Here is a 20,814-nt window from a genome sequence, read left to right as displayed (position 1 = left end):
AATCTATCTGTGATGTCTGATTGTACTAAAACTAGCATGCTTATTAGGCAGTAGTGGGAAAAGTACTCGCATTCTTTACTTAAGTATCATGCAATACTGCAATGTCAGTGGAAGTCTTGTATTCAAAATGTAGGATACTTGAGTACAAGTATAAAAAGTATTTGTATTAAAATGTACCAAAAGCAGAAAGTACGCATTATGCAGAACTTAATGTAACCAAGGTGTTCAAATAAGTGTATTGATTGTAGGCATTTTCCAAAATCTTGTGGTATTTCACTGCTACATATCGTTCTAAATATATGCTTTCTTGTCATTTAGTACAATGAATGTGTTACCGTGTCTCTAGAAATGTGCTCATTATTGGTGAAGATACTAACTGTAATTCTCAAAGACTCGCATTGGTTCATTCAGCACATCGTTTTTGCTCTGTTTCATTTGATATTAAAATGCAACTCGAATTAATCTACTGTGTGGACACTGATCAGATGACAGGAAGAAGCAGCTCATCAATGAATGTACTTTGTGTTGCTTTTGTAAATTGTGTAGGGTACGATATTTTCATGACTTCACACCAAAGCCCATATCATGGTCATAGAGTTAAATCATTGACAACTTGCATACTCGTTCAGTTCATATGTTAATGCAGATGGTATGCAGATGGTGTGACACATCACCTACTACAGCCTACAACGATGCCCAGGGCAACACTGCATATTGTCTATAAATGGCTCACAGTTTAAATAACGTACGGTTTATTTGGACAATCATCTGTAACAGATGAAGTATAATTAAATACGACGTGATTAACGTTTGTTTGACATCCTCATCACAATTACATTGGATGCATCGCGTTGATTAAAGTGAATGGCTGCTATAGTTTTGCTAGTTTTCATCACCTAATCACCTTCCTTTCATAACCTAATCTCTACGTTTAGAATTGAAAGAAAAATAATGTTAATGTTAGTATGAAGCTAATTATAAAGCTTAAATGGATGATGATGTCAACAATGACTTGTGAAAATCAAAGAATGATAACCGATCTACAAGCAATCATACAAACATTTTGTACTTTGATGCCAATACTTTTGTACTTTTACTCAAGTATAGACCTCTCTTTTCTTCTGTTTCATTTATCACAAGCAGGCTGGCCACAGGCACCGGCTCAGTGTGAAGGAATGGTGCTCCCTGCTGGACAAAATATTTCATTACAGCAGTACAGGTCTGGCTCCCAATCATGAGCTCGGTGACCATGTGACATGGACAGCCAATCGGCAAATAGGTCCCCTAGGTCCCCTGAATGTCTCAGGACAATGTAATCTGTTTAAAGAGCTGGTCCTGCTGACCAGCTAAAAAGGGAAAAAAATAATTATAGAGAGAGAACAAGGAAATTGACTCCTCTAAAATAGATGCAGACAAAATGTCAACCTTCTCTTAATTCTCTCTACTATGAACATTCATTGTAATGGGCGTAATGACGTCAGACTGTACGTCGTGACGCCTGGCTGCAGCCTAGCAGCAGCAGCAGACGACGGCGTAAACAAAGTGAATCTGTGCTAACAGGCTACTTTATCCTCCAAGGCTCCAACCAACGTCAACGCAGATGGATATTATGAATTTCTCCGTTGTTTATCAACGGGAATACTCAGTTTTCCTGGGAGGCAGGGCGACCCGTACTCGTTTGTCCAACGTCTGAAGCCCAGGCCGTTGCCTGCCTTGTCTGTGAGGAGACATTTAACCAACCATTTTAACCAAGCAGGCTAATCAATGTTAATGCTAGCTGGGGGCTAAGTAGCTAGCAGTGGTCTCGTACATTTAAAGGGACTGGCTAATTCTAGGGCTAGCTGGGGGCTAACTAAGTAAGCAGTTGGTAACGGTGCTTTAAAAAGTCGCAGAGACTCAACCAAGTTACAGCCAGCGTTCGTGATTACCTGGAGACTTTTTGTGTGTCATTCGACATCGAAGGCGGTCTGTGTTGAATCTGTTGATTTAGACCCGCGTTGATGTTGACCACCTGTTGATGACCACCAGGCAGTTTGGGTTCTGAAGGCCTTTGTTGTTCCAAGATGTTCCTTCAGTGTTAGATGACAACAGAACCAGCTCACGTGAGATGTTCTTTCACTGTCAGATGACAACAGAACCACCCCAGATGAGAGGTCCCTTCACTCCTAGATGAACAGAACCAGCTCCCCTGAGCTGTTCTATCCTTCACTACGTTGGATGAACAGAACCAGCTCAAGTGAGATGTTCCTTCACTGTTAGATGACAACAGAACCAGCTCATTCTCGGCTAGATGACCCAGTTCATCTGACATGTTCAGTCTGATGGCTAACTGCTGCAGCTGGTTGAAACGTTGGCGTGAGCCTGCAAGGTAACCTGTCCCTCTAATTGATCTTTTACTAATATTGAGGGCATTGACATTAACTTTTTGAGGCACTTAAATTTACCATTCACTTGTCCAGGCACAGTATCTCTGTAGCCATTAAACGAAACGGGTTTCTTACATTGATGCTCCTACATCATGCAAGCACCAGTTAAAGTTACTTTCCATCCCTCATATACTGTGTGCACAGTGCACATCCCATAACCCACACACTGCACATCATTTTGGAGCTCATATCTTTGAACGGGTAAGGGCTAGTTTGTATACTCTCCGAGTTACAGACCCACCCCTGGCGGTCCTCAGACCAGACTTTGAGAAACAGTGGTATTTACTTATAATGCATCTGGGTTGTTGTGGCACAAGAGGGTCAGGTGTCAAACTGTCTTTTAGTGTTGGCATGGCAACAAGCTTTCATCAGCATCTGTTCTGCTCAGAGTGGTGCATGTTGAAAATAGGTCATTGATGAATAAAGGACACTTACTCTGGGTTCACTGTAGCAGCAGTAGTGGGCAAAAGTAAGAAAAGTAAGTAAGTGTTGACATTGTTACTTAATTCCAAAGTTCCAAAGTCAGCCAAATATAACATCACTGCAGTGTTTCAAATCAAAGGATTTCATTCTGTTGTACAAAAGTATTGCACCCCCCTTTTTGATGAGTTTAGCACTACTAATCTGAAGATCATGATAATGTCATGATAATGTTGCAAAGTGGTGCTTACATATTGAATAGTTTCTTCCTTGCTAACAAGCTGCTGTAGCTATAGCGGACTAGACAACTACAGTTTACAATTTTACATCATGAGAAACACAAGCATTGTGGAAACAGCTCAGTCTAATTTTCTCGGTTCATCATCACCACACAAAACATTTTGCACAGATGCTCCTCATTTTGCCAAACTCTGGTGCAAACTCTTGTGCTATATTATCTATATTATTGATTGATAGATGAACCCATAATACCTGCTGTGGCCGATTCCACAAATGTCTTCTAAATCCTAACAGTTTTCTGAAAAACGTACTTGTCGCTATATTATTGGTGTTTTTATTGATGTCAAGGAAGGACCCCAAGATTTTATATTTATATTCAAATGTCCAGTATTTTTCAAAAATATCAGATCTACAAGCTGAGTTTGTGTATCTGCTATTTTTGAAAATCTAAAATGACACGGATGCTTTCTCGGTTTTAGCGGGTTAAAAACGGAGAACGTTAGAGCTTTGATGTCAGTTGTAGTAAACAAACATTAACCTCTGAACCAGAGGTGAGGCACATTCATGAATGACAATCAGTCCTCAGCTTTCATTGGCTGTTCATGGAATACAATAATACATCACTTCACTTTTATTATGTGATTTTTCAAAAATAAACTCAATTTCCCATTTTAACATTTAATTAGAACTTCGCCTTGAAAGTGTGTTTCTAAAGCTGTTTTTGTGGCTTCCTCCCCTTTGTATTTCATGGTTCTCTGCATGCGACTATTTCCTTTGAATTTGTTTACTGTCCCAATTCATGTGTACGTTTCTGCTGCTACTATTAGCTAGTTAGATTGCTGCAATTGTAGCCCTGTTATTGGCCTTCTAAATATCGTCTTATAAAGGAGATCAAGACCTGTGAGAAAGAGCTGTGTTAGTCATAATTGTTTCCATGTTGAGAAATATAGTTTCAAACACTTTCAAAAAGTAGTGGAAATAGCAGATCTACAAGCTCACAACCCGTCGCAGATCTACACAACTCAGAATCCAGCCAGGAGGTTGAGTTCATGTAATCCCATTTGGCTTACAGCCTCCCACCCAGATCCACCCTAACCACACCAAGGCAACGGAGGGCGGAGGCGCTTTACACAAAACATTAAGCATTAGGGCAGACACACACACACACACAGCATTAAGACAAAATAAACACATTATAATAGCATTTAAATATAAATAATAACATTTATTTTGAATAAAAATACAAAAAGTTTCAAATGGAACAGAAAAACAAGAGAATAAAATGAAACAAAGCAACAAACAGAAAAGTCTATAGCTTTGATTTAAAAATAACAGAGTTGCTGCAGATCTGCAGTTTTGGGGGAGTTTGTTCCAGATATGTCGATGTCGATATACGTTTAGTTCTGACTCTGGGTTCAGAAATCATACCTGCGCAGATGGTTCATGATATACCACAAAATCTGAAATGTTTGTCTCTAACCTATTGTTTATACATAACCATTTACCTAACCTACTGATACCACGGGTTCAGGATCCACGGCCATTTGTATTTATTCTATTGTAAAATAAATAGTTCTGCACCTTTTCCACTATGCCGTTGAACGGTGGAAATGTAGGCTAAATTGCCGTGATTGCCCTTTTGTTGTTCTTGATCCAGTACTGTGCCAGTTTGTTCTACGTTAAATTAAACTCATACAAAAAAAACAGTAAGTCATTGTGGAAGCTAAGGTTGAGCTGTACAATAACATACAATATCTGCCACCCTAGTTGTTATTAGAGCGGAAACATGCGTGACTCTTAGTCAAGAAGACCTGCTGTTGGAGGTGGCAGGGTGGTTGGATTCAGTGTTCTTGACCCTCCCCGCTTCTACTCCACGTGGAGACCGAAGGGTTTAATGTGAAATCCCCAACTAATCCCACGACCTGATCTGTTAAGAGTGTTTATGTAGCCATTGTGTGTGCATGCGGGTATCTGCGGGCTGCCTGTGGTTTTGAAGCAGTAATGGTAGATACTCCGTTAGGGGACAGGCAAGGGGGGGCCTGCCTTGTCTCGGTATCTCTTTGTTCATGAAGGCCTCGTGGCTCCAGAAGACGGTTCGGCGGATTGGACGATTCAAGTCCCTGCGACGCAGGTGTTGTAGTTAAGTATTACAACCAGGAGACGACGAGGAATTGCGCTGGTTTCTTTGTGTTTTGTCTCGCTTTAGCAGAACTTAGTTTTCTTTTAATAGCTTCTATGCCCTTTTTATTCAGTAACACTACATTTATAGTTATGCGTTTGAACTGTTAGCAGTTTGGTATTAAGTAACTACAATACCATGCATGTATGTAACACATGGGGTTAAGCACCAGACCTGTAGTCAGTGTGTGCTCTCTAACCTTACAGGAAAGTGACTCTGGTGATGGTGGGGCTTGACAACGCAGGGAAGACCGCAACAGTCAGAGGAATTCAAGGAGGTGAGGCCCAGGTTGACATCCTGTGTGTATGAATGTGGTTGCTTGTAATCCCTTCTCCGTGTTTCTATTTACTGTATGGTGCATGAAGTAAATAGAAGCATGTGCGTACAGAAAAAAAAAACTAAAAACATGCATAATCTCATGCATCTCATGTATTTTAAATGTTCAAATTGGAATGACGGAAGCATAACGTTTGAAATCTCCTTCTTTATCTCTCAAGGTTAAAGCAACATATATATTATACGTATATATATATTATACGTGTATATATATATATATATATATATTATTATTATTATTTTTTTTTTAAAAGAGACAAGGTACTGTACATTAATCAGTATTCAAACAAATGTAGATGCACCCAAGTTAGCCAAAGGATTAGTTTTCATCGGTAGTCCCTTTGCCTGATGTTTTTAGGCAACCTTAGAAAACAGAAACAACCGAATTAAATTAAACATATTACAGACGCTGAGTTTTGGATAAAGCCAGGCAGACGTTGATGAAATGGAATTAGGAAAATCTGATTCAAGATACCGGTAGTCATGTAAAATTTGCTTAGCGTTATACCTCTATATTCACACTTGAACTGGAAAATGTGGCATTTCTTTTACCTCAGTTACTTATGTAGATCATCCTAAGACTTTATTATTTTCTTAATGCATGATTTCTCTCTCTCTCTCTCTCTCTCTCTCTCTCTCTCTCTCTCTCTCTCTCTCTCTCTCTCTCCCCCCTCCCCCCTCCCCCAGAGAGCCCACAGGATGTAGCCCCCACAGTGGGATTCTCAAAGGTAGACTTGAAGCAGGGCAAGTTTGAGGTGACCATCTTTGACCTGGGTGGCGGCAAGAGGATCCGGGGCATCTGGAAGAACTACTACTCGGAGTCGTACGGCGTGGTGTTTGTTGTGGATTCCAGTGATGTGCAGCGCATCCAGGAGACCCGGGAGACCATGGCCGAGGTCCTCCAGCACCCACGCATTGCTGGCAAACCTGTCCTTGTGTGAGTGTCGGTGCTTCACTGTGATCTAGTGCTCTAATTCAGAGGTTCACAAACTTCCCCAGCCAAATATAGCCAAATGGCCATTGTATATGGCTGTGTCCAAAGTGCGGCCCAGGGACCAAAATGCGTCCAGAGGACAAATTTGATATGGCCCGCCAGCACCGTCAAACAAGAATATTTCTAGGTTCCCAGTTGTCTCATTCTGAAGGGGTCAAAGAAAGGCTATTTTATTGTATTTTTTTACCTGGACTTCTGGTTTCTTTTGGTAATGTGAAATAACTAAGTGTGTTCAGAGCACACACCTGACAAAAGACCATTGATGTTAAATATTTCAGTTCAATTCATTTATGCTCCGCTTTATGTGCGGAAATAAATATGTACATTTCACTGCTCATTGTCACTGCTCATGTCCTCCATCTCCATGCATCCTTTACTTTGGCATGGATGTTAAGCAATACATCCACTAGAGAGCAGTACAGAGTAAAAAGGTTTCTGTCAACAAACATGGGGAATGTCACTCCCAGCTGTTCTGTAATGGGGTGGACAGAATTGGCTCTCTGTCAATACCCATATTTAATGTTGAGCATAAATGAATGAATGAGCATTTGCCAAAAACACTTTCTCTAATCTGTAATGTTTCTCTCTCTCTCTCTCTCTCTCTCTCTCTCTCTCTCTCTCTCTCTCTCTCTCTCTCTCTGCCTCTCTCTCTCTGCCATTCTCTCTCTGCTTTCAGATTGGCCAATAAACAGGACCGCGATGGGGCCTTGGCTGAGGCAGACATCATTGAGAATCTGTCGTTGGAGAAGCTTGTCAATGAGAACAAGTGTTTGTGTCAGATCGTGAGTGTTTCTGAACCTGCCAATGAAGACATTTGATTGGCTGAATGCTCCCCCCCCCCCCCCACACACACACACACACACACACACACACACACACACACACACACACACACACACACACACACACACACACACACACACACACACACACTGGCAGCTAGATGTAATTCTACAGTGTAATGCAACATACATTTAGTTTATACTTGATGGATGCTTTTACTTCAAAGCACCATACAGTTTCATGGAGGCATATACAGTATGACCATTCATTTTCACACTAGCTTCCTAATTCATTCATGTCATCCCACCGTCATTGTATACTGGGCAGCATCAGGGACATGCAGAGAATGTTAGAGAGGCAGGGGCTGACATTTCTAAAAGGGCGTTTTGATGGAAATAGGCCTATCGAAATTAGCATAATCAAGTCAATACTGGAGATGTGGCGCCATGGATATCTACATAAAGAGGGCAATTCTTTCAACATAAGATGCTGCATTCAAGTTCAGGAGAGTTTAGACAAGGCAATTCTCTTGAATGCTGCCTTCAGGTATGGCATGGAAAGAGGGCATTTGCATTTCTTTCACCATGGTAAAAAACTGAATTCATGGTCTGGAGAAGGCACTTTTTAGAGACCGATGAAAGGGCAGGGGCTCAAGCTCCCTTTGATGTCTATGTGTGCACGTGCCTGGGCAGCATTATGAATGGTTTCTATTTCTCATTCCTCATTTCCAGGAGCCATGCTCTGCAGTCCTGGGCTATGGCAAGAAGGTGGACAAGTCCATCAAGAACGGCCTCAACTGGCTCCTCAACAACATCGCCAAAGACTACGAGGCCATCACAGAGCGCGTGAAGAAAGACACGGCCGAGCAGCGAGCCATGGAAGAGCAGGACAAGAAAGAGAGAGCAGAGCGTGTGAGGCAGATACGAGAGGAAAGGTGAGGATGGAAGTGTGGAGGACAATCACTGAAGCAGACATGTTAGGGGGTTGGAGGGTTGGAAAAATTATGCAAGGGGAGTTTCTGTTTATTTTGTTATTATGTGATGAATCAATCGACAGAAAAAGTATCAAAATCAATTTCAGCAGTTAAACTCTAGTCTGAGAATTGTGTGCGAAATTGATCTCAGTTCAGAATCGGGACACCCCTAAACTTGACTGATTTAAAGGAATGTTAAACGGGGAAGGAGCTATATCCTGCTCATATGAGCGCCACAGTCAACTAGTAATCTTGTTGTGTTCACACAGAGACCGGTTGGAGCGAGAAGAGGCAGAACGCGAGGGCAGACAGATTCAGGTAGAAGAGGCTGACGACGAGAACATTTCCAGCCCCTTCCAGCCAATAGGAGACGTGGTCACAGAGGTACGGGACGTATCAACACCCCCCAGACACACACACACAAAAAAGCTTTGTTCTGTAATTTAGCAGATTTTGACTGTTCTAACTATAGGGATTAGGGAGTGAGCTAAAAAGGTATTAATTGTCTTAACGTTCCCGTTCAGAAGGAGGACAAAGAGAGGCAAAGAGAGGAGTGTGGGGCGGAGAGCCTGAAGGCCGACGAGGAGGAAGAAGAGGATTACGGAGAGGAGAACGAGGACGTGCCAGACAGCGCCAGACAAACGCCAGATAACGCAGGCTCAGGTATGTGTCTGCACAACGACCACAGAATGACATCCTGCGTGGTGTTACAAGGTCCTGCTTCAGAACTCCAGGCAACTCATCTAGCTTATATTTCAACACAGTGTTCAAATACCCTGGGGATCTGCTACCATGACTCTACGACTCTCTGGATGCTGTAATTGGACCCCACAAAACTTTGAAAAGTGATAACTCATCACTTTTCATCACAAAACCATAGTTTTGTGGGACCGTTTTTAGCCCAAGGAATGTTTTTTGTGCAAAACAAATGCTTGCAATGGAATCAGAATCATGAAAAACCTCTAGTTAGACCCCTCACATGCTACTTAAAGAAGATTTCTTTGGGGGGTCTTTTTTTCCTGTATATTAAGTGAATGGGTAGGTGCAAGACATCATTAAAAATTAACCACATGAGAACATATTTCAGCTTGGTACCTGGCAGAATCTTAAAATATACCCTTCAAGGATTAAGAAAAAACAGGTGTCGAAAAAAAATCCACCCTATGCGCGCGGACCCCCCTGTCCATCTAGACTATATGAATGGTAAATGGTCCATTTATATAGTGCCTTTATTCAAGGCGCTTTACAGAGATTGTGCACTACATTCACCCATTCACACACGCATTCATACACCGATGGCAGAGGAAACCATGCAACCAAGCAATTTGAATACTTTGGAGGCAAAATATTTTTCTATCCAGATGCTAGGGGCGTGTAACTGCCACCACCCCCTCCTTGCAACGCCCAGCTGAACCATGCACAGAAGTCTCACAGTGATTTGAAGATTACAAATGATGAAAACAAAAACATCCTGAAAAACCAAACCAAAAAAAAAATTACAAAGAAATATATAAACACTGAGACACTGAATTGCACTTGTGTTTCACTGTCCATCAACTTTCTGTTGCGTTAACAGCGTCGGGTAATCAGACCAAGAAGAAGACGAGGAAGCTTCACCTCAAGAGGAAGCACCGCGTGGACCCGCTGAGGACGGACAACGTCCCCACAGAGACCCCCACCCCTCCACCCCCACCAGGTCAGAGGACAGACAGCATAGCTTCCTCCGTGACTACAGATGAGCAAGGGAGACGGAGCGAGGCGGAGAGTCACAGTTAAACACTTGAACCCTTCATACTTAGCAAAAACTGACCTGAATTACACTGTACTTGTGTGTACAGTGTGATCTACGCCACTGTTTACCAAAAAGTGGGTCGGGACCCATTTGTGGGTTTTACACATATTTGTATGGGTCACAAGTTTCAAAACATTAACAAAAAAGAATAATTACAACAACAAAATATCATGAATCAAATAGTAAAAATCCATATATTATACAGATTTTGCCCTAAAAAAAGTGGTACACTATCTCTAAAGGCATGTCATCAACATGGATCTGTCCCATTTCCCATATTCCCTCCTGATTGGCTACGATTGCCTTCTAAAGTTTGTGTAAGAGACCTGACGGTCGCTTATCTCCCGATTAGGGAGTCTTACTGGTGATTATCACGATAATATCGTAAATGTGTTTTTTTTTTTTTTTGTTTGTTTTTTTTTTTACAATAATAGTGACATGAAATTTTCAGATCGCCCCATTCCTACTGACCAGTCCAGCGGTTAGCTCCGGTCCCCCAGACATAACGACCAACCCTTTCATCGACGGCTAGCCTCCTGCAGTGCCACGCCATAAAAATAGCATGAAGTCGAGTAATTAGCCACTTTTATCATTAATAACTATAACTATTCATATTTTGATCTTTTATCTTTCATTTTAGTCGGATGGGCCACACCCAAGGTTTCTAGGCTTCCTAAACTGGAACCTCTCGGGGACTTGAGACATTCTGGTAAATCTGTTCCCAGTCTTTGAATCTTTTGTCGGATTCCTCCCGCCCGCCTCCCCCTGCATGATCACTCATCCTAACAAGAACAATGTGTGTTTAACTAACCTGGTCAGGGAATTGACGCATTGTTATGGCTCCCACCACAGTTATAGGCAGAAATGGAAGTCGCTCTCAGATCTTTAGCCAAGTTAAGTTTAATGATGAAGTTTACCTAGTGCCTAAACTTATCAATTTATACAGAAATGTTTTGTTTTGGAGGGCCAATCACTTTGCTTCTTCCCATGGCAGTGGTGGGATCTATAATTAGGTGGCAATGACCATATTATGACATGTGGTGATGGCATAAGGGCAAAATGGGTGCTGTGTGAATATGGTGAATGGATCAACTAACTATCAACTTAACACTCTGTAAGTCTGTGTCAAGTGTGACATTGTTTACTCTAGCTGGAGATATCTGTGATTCTCAGCAGTATTTTCACTTCTCTTCATCTGTCCTCATTTTGGTTCCATTTATGGCTCAGTTGTTTCAGGTTTTTATCTTTGAATGGAACCATGAAAGGTTGCAATGCAACCCCATGTTGTTGCACTTTCAAAACCTTTGAAAAGGAAAGCAACCTGATTTGAACGAATTGTGCTATTTCTCATCATTCTCAATTTAACATTCTCTTTATCTCACTGCTAAAGGAGGACACACAGACCTCCCTGTGTGCGTGCGTGCGTGCGTGCATGGCATGCTCACATGTTCTGACTGTCTGTTAACTTCACAGACTAACACCACTGTCTTCTCCTCAATGTGTTATAAGTGTGTGTGAATGTATCTGTTACTGTGACAGGCATCTAACTCAGCCCTCAAGCAGCATGTCTCCATCATCATCATCAGCCTACATGTCTTTAGCCCAGCATCCTGCATGGCAGATGTCGTTCTGTTGTCCCCTGCATGGTTCGATCAGAATATATACACTCTTGGTTAACATTATATAATGTTAAATGTGTGAGCTGCAGTGTGTATTAACCTGGACGCTATCGTAAAAGCACAGTAATATTCTGCAAGCGCTTAAAGGGAAACGATCACATTATTGATGTGCATTTCATGATCATAGTCTGACATCTGTTTCGGTCGTTTCCTATAATACTGATGGTGCATTTTGTGGCAAACCCATAAGGTCTTATTGAAAAAAGGTCACTTCTCAATTATTCGATTCATTGAAAAAGTAAGGATAATGGCTAAGAAAATAATGGATAGTTGCAGGCTTGCCGCCCTACTTTCAGGCAGACACAGAAGGCTGCTCAGTGTTATGACTGGTAATGGAACAGAAGTCTGTACGACATTGTAGTCGGTAATGCAAGAAAACAAGTATTGTTTCCCTTTATTAATACAGTGGAAATCTCCCACAATAATATATTACGTTATTATAACATCACTAATAGGTATAAAATACTGTACCTCCATTATGTTGTTAAATGTTTTAGTACTTTATACATTGAACACTCCATAAATTAGTCAATCAAACTAGATTATAAGTCCATTGGAAAGTCTTCCAAATCCTGTAATTTGGTTTGAACTAAAACAATATTTGTAATACCTTTCTTAGATGTAATGTTGCAAATTCCATGCTTATACATTGCCAATGCCTGTTTGTATCTCATTCTTTTCCCCTCCTGCCTTCCACAGAGTTTTTTGGGAAGCCCCTCCCACCTGTCTCAATTAGGCAACAGCCTAACGGTGACAGTGATGATGTCATATCCTAACCTTCGCCTTCTCCCTTATTTGGTTGCCTTTGACCTCCAACCCCGCCCACATGCCCTGCCCCTCCAATCACGGCTCTCCTCTTTTGCTTTCTGTTTTAAGCACGAGGCGTATAGACACAGCCAATCAAATCCCCACACAGACTGCCAGCTGGGAGAACGGATGTAAACGGCGCTGCAGCCATTGGGCTCCAAGACCAGTGGATTTGTTCAGAGACAGAGGGCATCGTGGGAAATGGAGTCTTAACTCTGAAGCCATACTTTTGTTTCACAGACTAGCAGATTTGGTGTGAAACAGACTTTGCTGAGATGGATGTTATTTTTTTGTGGCGGGACAGTATTGATCTGTGTTTGAGAAATGCATCCTTGATGCTGAAATACACTACAGTCTGACATTTATTTGTACTCTTTTAAGTTACTTTTTTGGGGGGGATATTTTTAAGCCTTCATTTTATAGAGACGAAACATGGAGAGAGCACAGGAGAGTGACATGGAGCAAATGTCCAGGACTGAAACCAGGAACTTGCTGTCAGGCATTTGAGCCCATGTGGTACGCGGCCTAACCTGCCGGGTCGCCCCATGTTCATTTGTACTCTTGATATCAGTATTATACGGTTTGGACTCTGTTTGGGTCCAATGAGCTGCTTTTCATATAGACAAAGAAAATATGTTTATCATTGTAGACTCTTTTATCTGACTGACTAAACTGTTTCTTCTTGAACTCTGCAGTTGGACACTCATTGTCACTGCTGACATCAGAAACTGTCTAAACTTGAGGAAAAGGTAACAAAATAGTGACATGTTGAATTGTATTTTTCAGAATTGCATTTGTTCTTTTATAATGTTGTCTAAAACCCTTCAAACCTATGCTTATATGGCTAAATTAAAAGTGAACTAACGTTGAATAAGAGCTCCTAACCACATGAAGCCTAGCGTCCCTAATCTGGGCATGTCATAATAGGCAAACATTCTGTGAAAATAGCAGATTTACAAAATCCCAGTGTGTCACATTGTGACATGTTGTTCTGAATGTTTTCCCCCAGAATAGGGACACGGGGGTTCATGTAAGTGATTAACAGGCATTTAACAGGAAGGAACATCGCCTTTGTTTCCACACTTCACCAGCTGCATTTGTTTTCATTTCAGGAGCCAAATATGTTTTTCAAAATCCCAAACCAGTGGGTGCTTCGATCACAGCCGTGCATATTTTCCTAAGTGCTCACATTATAGCAGAACACGTGCAGCTCACTTTTGCGACGTCGGACATCACTGTTGTTCATGAACCCGAGTTACTCCATCTCTTCGTGTACGCACAAAAGACGTTTAAGTTTAAAACAATGTTTATCAAGATGTCATCAAATCGCCTGATTGTGGTTGGTTTTACTGCTAGGAGTAAACACTTACCACCACCGCAGAGACTCGCAATCAGTGGTCTTGTTTAGGACTTGCAGGGAGGGGGTCAGGGAGAGCTTGTGCATTGCACCCAGACAGGTGAATTAAAGTAGTTGGTTATGGCCCTGCCATAATACAGTCTGCGCTGATAAGCCATCACCCCGGTGTAGTCTTTTAAAGTCAGAAAACGACAACATTACGACATTAGCCACGGTAAAGGGCGATCACCGCGAACCCCGAGACGACATCTCTGTTTTTACTATCAGACAGTCTCCCCATCACCCCGTTCACTGATTGGTCGATCTGGACCAATCAGTTGTGCCCCCTGGTTTCAGAGGCACAGAGGCGTGAGCAGTGCGAGCGACAGACGGGGGAGAGAAGGAGAGAACGATAGAAAAACGTCACACCACGTGATAGGACTTCACTGTGACTATGATGGCCTCCACTTGTTATCTAATTTTTAGGTGATAGCTTATCACCTAAAATTTAAGGTGATAGCTCTTCACCTTGGACTCTGATAATGCCTTTAATGCACCTGTATCAGATGAGGCACATTGTGGTCCGTGCTGTACCGTCCACAGTGTGGAGGGGGCGTTTGCAGTGACTGGGATGGATCACAGTACACATTTGGAAATGACAACGATTAAATTGGGTATAAAATGTGGGTAAAGTATTGTAGATTGACTTAACCTTAGTGTTTACCAGCACGGATAGCTTTTGTTGGTTTCACACACTGTGACAGCTTTGTTATTGTTATGAGCTGACCGTGTCTGAATTGGTTCAGTGACGTTAATATCAAAGCATATTCTATATCGGATGTCCCTCTTGGTGACAGAATTGGGACGCAATCATCTACACGTGTACACTGTCGTGAGAAACGTGGAAAGTGTCAGTGCAACACTACATTTTTACTACATGAACGTTTGCCTTTTTTAATTATATTTATTGACAGGATTCTTGCTTAGTCTTGTAAATAAGTTAATTAAAAATGTGTTTTGGTGAGATGAGGGTTCAATTCCGGGTTTGCCCGGGCGCTCCGACAAATGCTAATGATGATAGTGTGCACAGATGGGAAGAAGTCAAGGTATATTTTGTCCATGTTACTATCAACTCCTATTGTTTTGTCAGGGCTCCTGTTCTGCACTGAATATTTCTGAGGACATATTGTAAGTGTTGTGCAAACCAAATGTGGCAACCCATGGGCCATGCCATTGCCATCAGATTTGGCTTTTATTAGTTTTTTTCCTCTTAACCCAGTGGGCAGGTAAAACGTATTAAAATTACAAGAACCAACCCACAATACCAGGGTGGTCAGATTAGCAGCTGTGGCAGTAGTTGCTCCTGTTGGTGTGCGTGTGCGCATATCACTTTGGGGTGGTACTGTGTGCGATGCCCTGTGCCAGCAAATCAAGTTTATTTGTATAGCCCTTAATCACAGCTACAGTCAAAGGGTTTTAGAGGTCCACAAAAAATAAACAGCAAATATGGAACTACAGAGTGCCATGGCCTGGATTACAGTACTAATGACCAGCAACCATCTCTATATTTCTTACTACTAAACACTAAGATTAAATCTACGTGAGGAGTGGGCAAAGTCAATGAATTTAAAAGGGAAAATGAAATGTATTATTTGATGTATGTATGTATGTTTGTTTTTGTCTTAAATGCTTGGCGCTATGTGGCAGCATACATAGTGCCATAAACGTCAGGGCTCAGATTCATAATAGAATAGATATGGATTGTTTTGAATAATGTGGCTTTTATATTTGTCAGTATGTTTAAATACAAATATAAACATAAACGTATGTTTGTGTTCAATGATTTACAGATTTATGAAATTGGAGCCCAAATCGATTTTTAAAGGGATATTTCACTGCAACAGCATTGTCATACTCTAGGATTTTCTGTTTGGCAGTTTGGCTCCACCGTGTGGTGGCTGGTGGTTGCATCAAGTACGTTTTAATGATAATCCAAACCCCACAGTTCCATTCCATTTAATAGCCAATGAACTAGAAACTGTAGCATACTTTCAGCTGATAATATCTACATCGCTGGGTTTGTTTTGGAATTAAACTCAATGTGTTTTAGGTAGATCCTCAAGATAAAATCCAAACCATATTGGTTTGTCAATGTGTGCCGTTTGACTTTATTAGAAGTTTGTATAGGAAAAAGTAGAGGAACATACAGTTCAGATACAAGGTCTACTAAATGGAATAATACCACAAGAAAGCTCAATGACTTGTTTGCATTGTGGTCCTTTTGTACTCAGTTCATTAAACAACATTAAATGACAGACGAATAAACTCAGCAGGCCTACTATGCAAAAATAAAACAGTCGGTAATCAGAATAATTGGTATTTACAGTAAAAAGTCTGGGGGAGGTAAGGATAGGCTTTGTCTTTTTTTTGTATTTAACGTGCCTTAATCGCCATGTGTGCATGCATGATCCTGTTAAAGCACAGCATTTGCATATCAGGTGGGAATGTATATGGAGTCATGCATGATTAAAATAGTATTTAAGCGATCATATTCACACAATTGGTTATAGTGAAACATAATTATGCTGGTGAAAAGGTGTTTTAATTGAAAATCCAAGAGTATGACTTATATCCTACCAGTATAGTCTCCCCCAAAGTGTTTTCTCACCATGGTCATTCTAGCTAACCTTTTGTTCCATAATTGATAATTCCATGCATAATTACTTGTTGAAAGATTCAATTAGCCTATCCATATGTGACAAATGACTGCCTATTTCCATTTTCTGTCAAATAGGCATTAAATTAATATCTGTAGTAAAAGAACAAAAAAAAGAACATGTTTTTATTTATTAAGTTCAAAGTTGAAATATCCCTTTCAATTAAGTTCAAACTATTTTATGTATGTAGAAAATGTGTCCTCTCTTGGTATTTAGCTACAGTAGTTGTTTAAAAAAGGGAAAAGACATAACAGCACAATAAAGATGTTTTAAAATATGCTTACATAATCCTATAAAGTTAAACATATATGGAAGAATAAACAAATATGTGTCTGGATTCAATTCAGCAGCTTGGCATGTACAAATAACAGACAACATGCACAAGTGCACATGCATTTATTTCAGCAAGGAGACTCAAGATAGACAGCACCTGTTATTGCAATGTTACATATCTGCATACGTGCTGGTGCTCAACACAGACTGAACTCACCTCACAACCCCTCGTAGTAAAGAAACTAAATACACAGTTCAATGAAAATAATAGGACAGAGCCTAAAAATACAATTATTATAAAGTTAGGCCTATTAAGTTATAATTATAATAGTCATAGGACTGCCCTCCCCCAGAGGACAGCCTAAATGTACAAATATTATCATTAAATTAGAATTACTAGAAGCTGGGCCGCCCTTCGGGCGGCCCAGCGTCTAGTCGGCGACCTGGCCAACTCGGAACAATGTAAATAGGGAATGAATGCCCCGCCCTTTAATGCAAACCCCATTATACCTGTTTTCATAGGACCCGTTTTGACCATCTGTCTGCCTGTGTCCATTTATGCCCATATATGGAGATATCTGTATCTGTCTGTCTGTCTGTCGGCGTCCATTTTATGTCCATATATGGAGATCACTGCAGTTATAGTTCCGGGTCCATTTTATGCCCATATATGGAGATATCTGTCTATCTGCGTCCATTTTATGCCCATATATGGAGTATCTGTCTGTGCCTCCAACTGTGTTGCAGACACAGTGCCGGTTCCCCCTTTAATGCAAACCTCATTATACCTGTTGTCATAGGACCCATTTTGAACATCTGTTTGCCTGTGTCCATTTATGCCCATATATGGAGATATCTGTATCTGTCTGTCTGCGTCCATTTTATGCCCATATATGGAGATCTTTGACCATCTGTTTGCCTCTGTCCATTTATGTCCATATATGGAGATATCTGTATCTGTCTGTCTGCAATCCATTTTATGCCCATATATGGGGGAGATATCTGTATCTGTCTGTCTGCAATCCATTTTATGCCCATATATGGGGGCATTCATTTTATGCCCATATATGGAGAACGCGCGTGCCCGTGGGACGAACGCCCATATATGGAGATCTTTGACCATCTGTTTGCCTCTGTCCATTTATGTCCATATATGGAGATATCTGTATCTGTCTGTCTGCAATCCATGTTATGCCCATTATACCTGTTTTCATAGGACCCATTTTGACCATCTGTCTGCCTGTGTCCATTTATGCCCATATATGGAGATATCTGTATCTGTCTGTCTGTCTGTCGGCGTCCATTTTATGTCCATATATGGAGATCACTGCAGTTATAGTTCTGGGTCCATTTTATGCCCATATATGGAGATATCTGTCTATCTGCGTCCATTTTATGCCCATATATGGAGTATCTGTCTGTGCCTCCAACTGTGTTGCAGACACAGTGCCGGTTCCCCCTTTAATGCAAACCTCATTATACCTGTTGTCATAGGACCCGTTTTTAACATCTGTTTGCCTGTGTCCATTTATGCCCATATATGGAGATATCTGTATCTGTCTGTCTGCGTCCATTTTATGCCCATATATGGAGATCTTTGACCATCTGTTTGCCTCTGTCCATTTATGTCCATATATGGAGATATCTGTATCTGTCTGTCTGCAATCCATTTTATGCCCATAAGACACAGTGCCGGTTCCCCCTTTAATGCAAACCTCATTATACCTGTTGTCATAGGACCCGTTTTGAACATCTGTTTGCCTGTGTCCATTTATGCCCATATATGGAGATATCTGTATCTGTCTGTCTGCGTCCATTTTATGCCCATATATGGAGATCTTTGACCATCTGTTTGCCTCTGTCCATTTATGTCCATATATGGAGATATCTGTATCTGTCTGTCTGCAATCCATTTTATGCCCATATATGGGGGCATTCATTTTATGCCCATATATGGAGAACGCGCGTGCCCGTGGGACGAACGGTTCTCGAGATACGCGGATTACATACATACATACACACTCACACACTCACAGAGATTTTTTGTTGACTCATGTGGCGTACGTGATGTCAGAGCCTTTTATGAAGTGATGTCACAATGGGGGGCATTCATTTTATGCCCATATATGGAGAACGCGCGTGCCCGTGGGACGAACGGTTCTCGAGATACGCGGATTACCTACATACAATACACACTCACAGATATTTTTTGTTGACTCATGTGGCGTACGTGATGTCAGAGCCTTTTATGAAGTGATGTCACAATGAGTCAGAGCTTTCGCCGATTTCCTCAGAAACAGCCTGATGTCAACAATCAACCCCGCATAAGGAGATTCCGAACGTTTCGCGCCGGTTCGGGAAAACCGCGCATGTCCATATATGGAGATATCTGTATCTGTCTGTCTGCAATCCATTTTATGCCCATAAGACACAGTGCCGGTTCCCCCTTTAATGCAAACCTCATTATACCTGTTGTCATAGGACCCGTTTTGAACATCTGTTTGCCTGTGTCCATTTATGCCCATATATGGAGATATCTGTATCTGTCTGTCTGCATCCATTTTATGCCCATATATGGAGATCTTTGACCATCTGTTTGCCTCTGTCCATTTATGTCCATATATGGAGATATCTGTATCTGTCTGTCTGCAATCCATTTTATGCCCATATATGGGGGCATTCATTTTATGCCCATATATGGAGAACGCGCGTGCCCGTGGGACGAACGGTTCTCGAGATACGCGGATTACATACATACATACACACTCACACACTCACAGAGATTTTTTGTTGACTCATGTGGCGTACGTGATGTCAGAGCCTTTTATGAAGTGATGTCACAATGGGGGGCATTCATTTTATGCCCATATATGGAGAACGCGCGTGCCCGTGGGACGAACGGTTCTCGAGATACGCGGATTACCTACATACAATACACACTCACAGATATTTTTTGTTGACTCATGTGGCGTACGTGATGTCAGAGCCTTTTATGAAGTGATGTCACAATGAGTCAGAGCTTTCGCCGATTTCCTCAGAAACAGCCTGATGTCAACAATCAACCCCGCATAAGGAGATTCCGAACGTTTCGCGCCGGTTCGGGAAAACCGCGCGTCGGGTCGGGTCGAGACAGTGCCGGTTCCCCCTTTAATGCAAACCTCATTATACCTGTTGTCATAGGACCCGTTTTGAACATCTGTTTGCCTGTGTCCATTTATGCCCATATATGGAGATATCTGTATCTGTCTGTCTGCGTCCATTTTATGCCCATATATGGAGATCTTTGACCATCTGTTTGCCTCTGTCCATTTATGTCCATATATGGAGATATCTGTATCTGTCTGTCTGCAATCCATTTTATGCCCATATATGGGGGCATTCATTTTATGCCCATATATGGAGAACGCGCGTGCCCGTGGGACGAACGGTTCTCGAGATACGCGGATTACATACATACATACACACTCACAGAGATTTTTTGTTGACTCATGTGGCGTACGTGATGTCAGAGCCTTTTATGAAGTGATGTCACAATGGGGGGCATTCATTTTATGCCCATATATGGAGAACGCGCGTGCCCGTGGGACGAACGGTTCTCGAGATACGCGGATTACCTACATACAATACACACTCACAGATATTTTTTGTTGACTCATGTGGCGTACGTGATGTCAGAGCCTTTTATGAAGTGATGTCACAATGAGTCAGAGCTTTCGCCGATTTCCTCAGAAACAGCCTGATGTCAACAATCAACCCCGCATAAGGAGATTCCGAACGTTTCGCGCCGGTTCGGGAAAACCGCGCGTCGGGTCGGGTCGAGACCCGGCACTGCACTCCGTGCCGCGGCGGGGAACGCGCG

General features: G+C 41.7%; 1 protein-coding gene across 4 annotated transcripts; it reads left to right on the top strand.

Moving 5' to 3' along the window:
• The first annotated feature begins 1,584 nt into the window (after positions 1–1,584).
• On the top strand, positions 1,585–16,063 carry arl13b (ADP-ribosylation factor-like 13b). Of its 4 annotated transcripts, XR_013961744.1 has the most exons (11): positions 1,585–2,368; positions 5,472–5,542; positions 6,289–6,538; positions 7,272–7,377; positions 8,110–8,312; positions 8,621–8,735; positions 8,876–9,014; positions 9,928–10,047; positions 10,784–10,852; positions 12,522–13,617; positions 13,665–16,063. XR_013961744.1 is itself a non-coding variant. In XM_080720777.1 (10 exons), exons 1-10 carry the CDS (start codon positions 2,310–2,312, stop codon positions 12,596–12,598), a joined length of 1,206 nt encoding a protein of 401 aa, XP_080576903.1. In that variant the 5' UTR covers positions 1,585–2,309; the 3' UTR covers positions 12,599–16,063. The 4 variants fall into 4 exon arrangements, 3 of the variants coding, with proteins under 3 accessions (XP_080576903.1, XP_080576904.1, XP_080576902.1); XM_080720777.1 differs by having other exon boundaries at positions 8,879–9,014; positions 12,522–16,063; XM_080720778.1 differs by having other exon boundaries at positions 12,699–16,063.
• Positions 16,064–20,814: the final 4,751 nt, after the last annotated feature.

Source organism: Nannobrachium achirus (assembly GCF_963921795.1).
Source record: "Nannobrachium achirus genome assembly, chromosome: 24".
Lineage (NCBI taxonomy): Eukaryota > Metazoa > Chordata > Actinopteri > Myctophiformes > Myctophidae > Nannobrachium > Nannobrachium achirus.
Note: the sequence above shows the minus strand (reverse complement) of the source record. Positions and strands in the feature narration are given on the sequence as shown.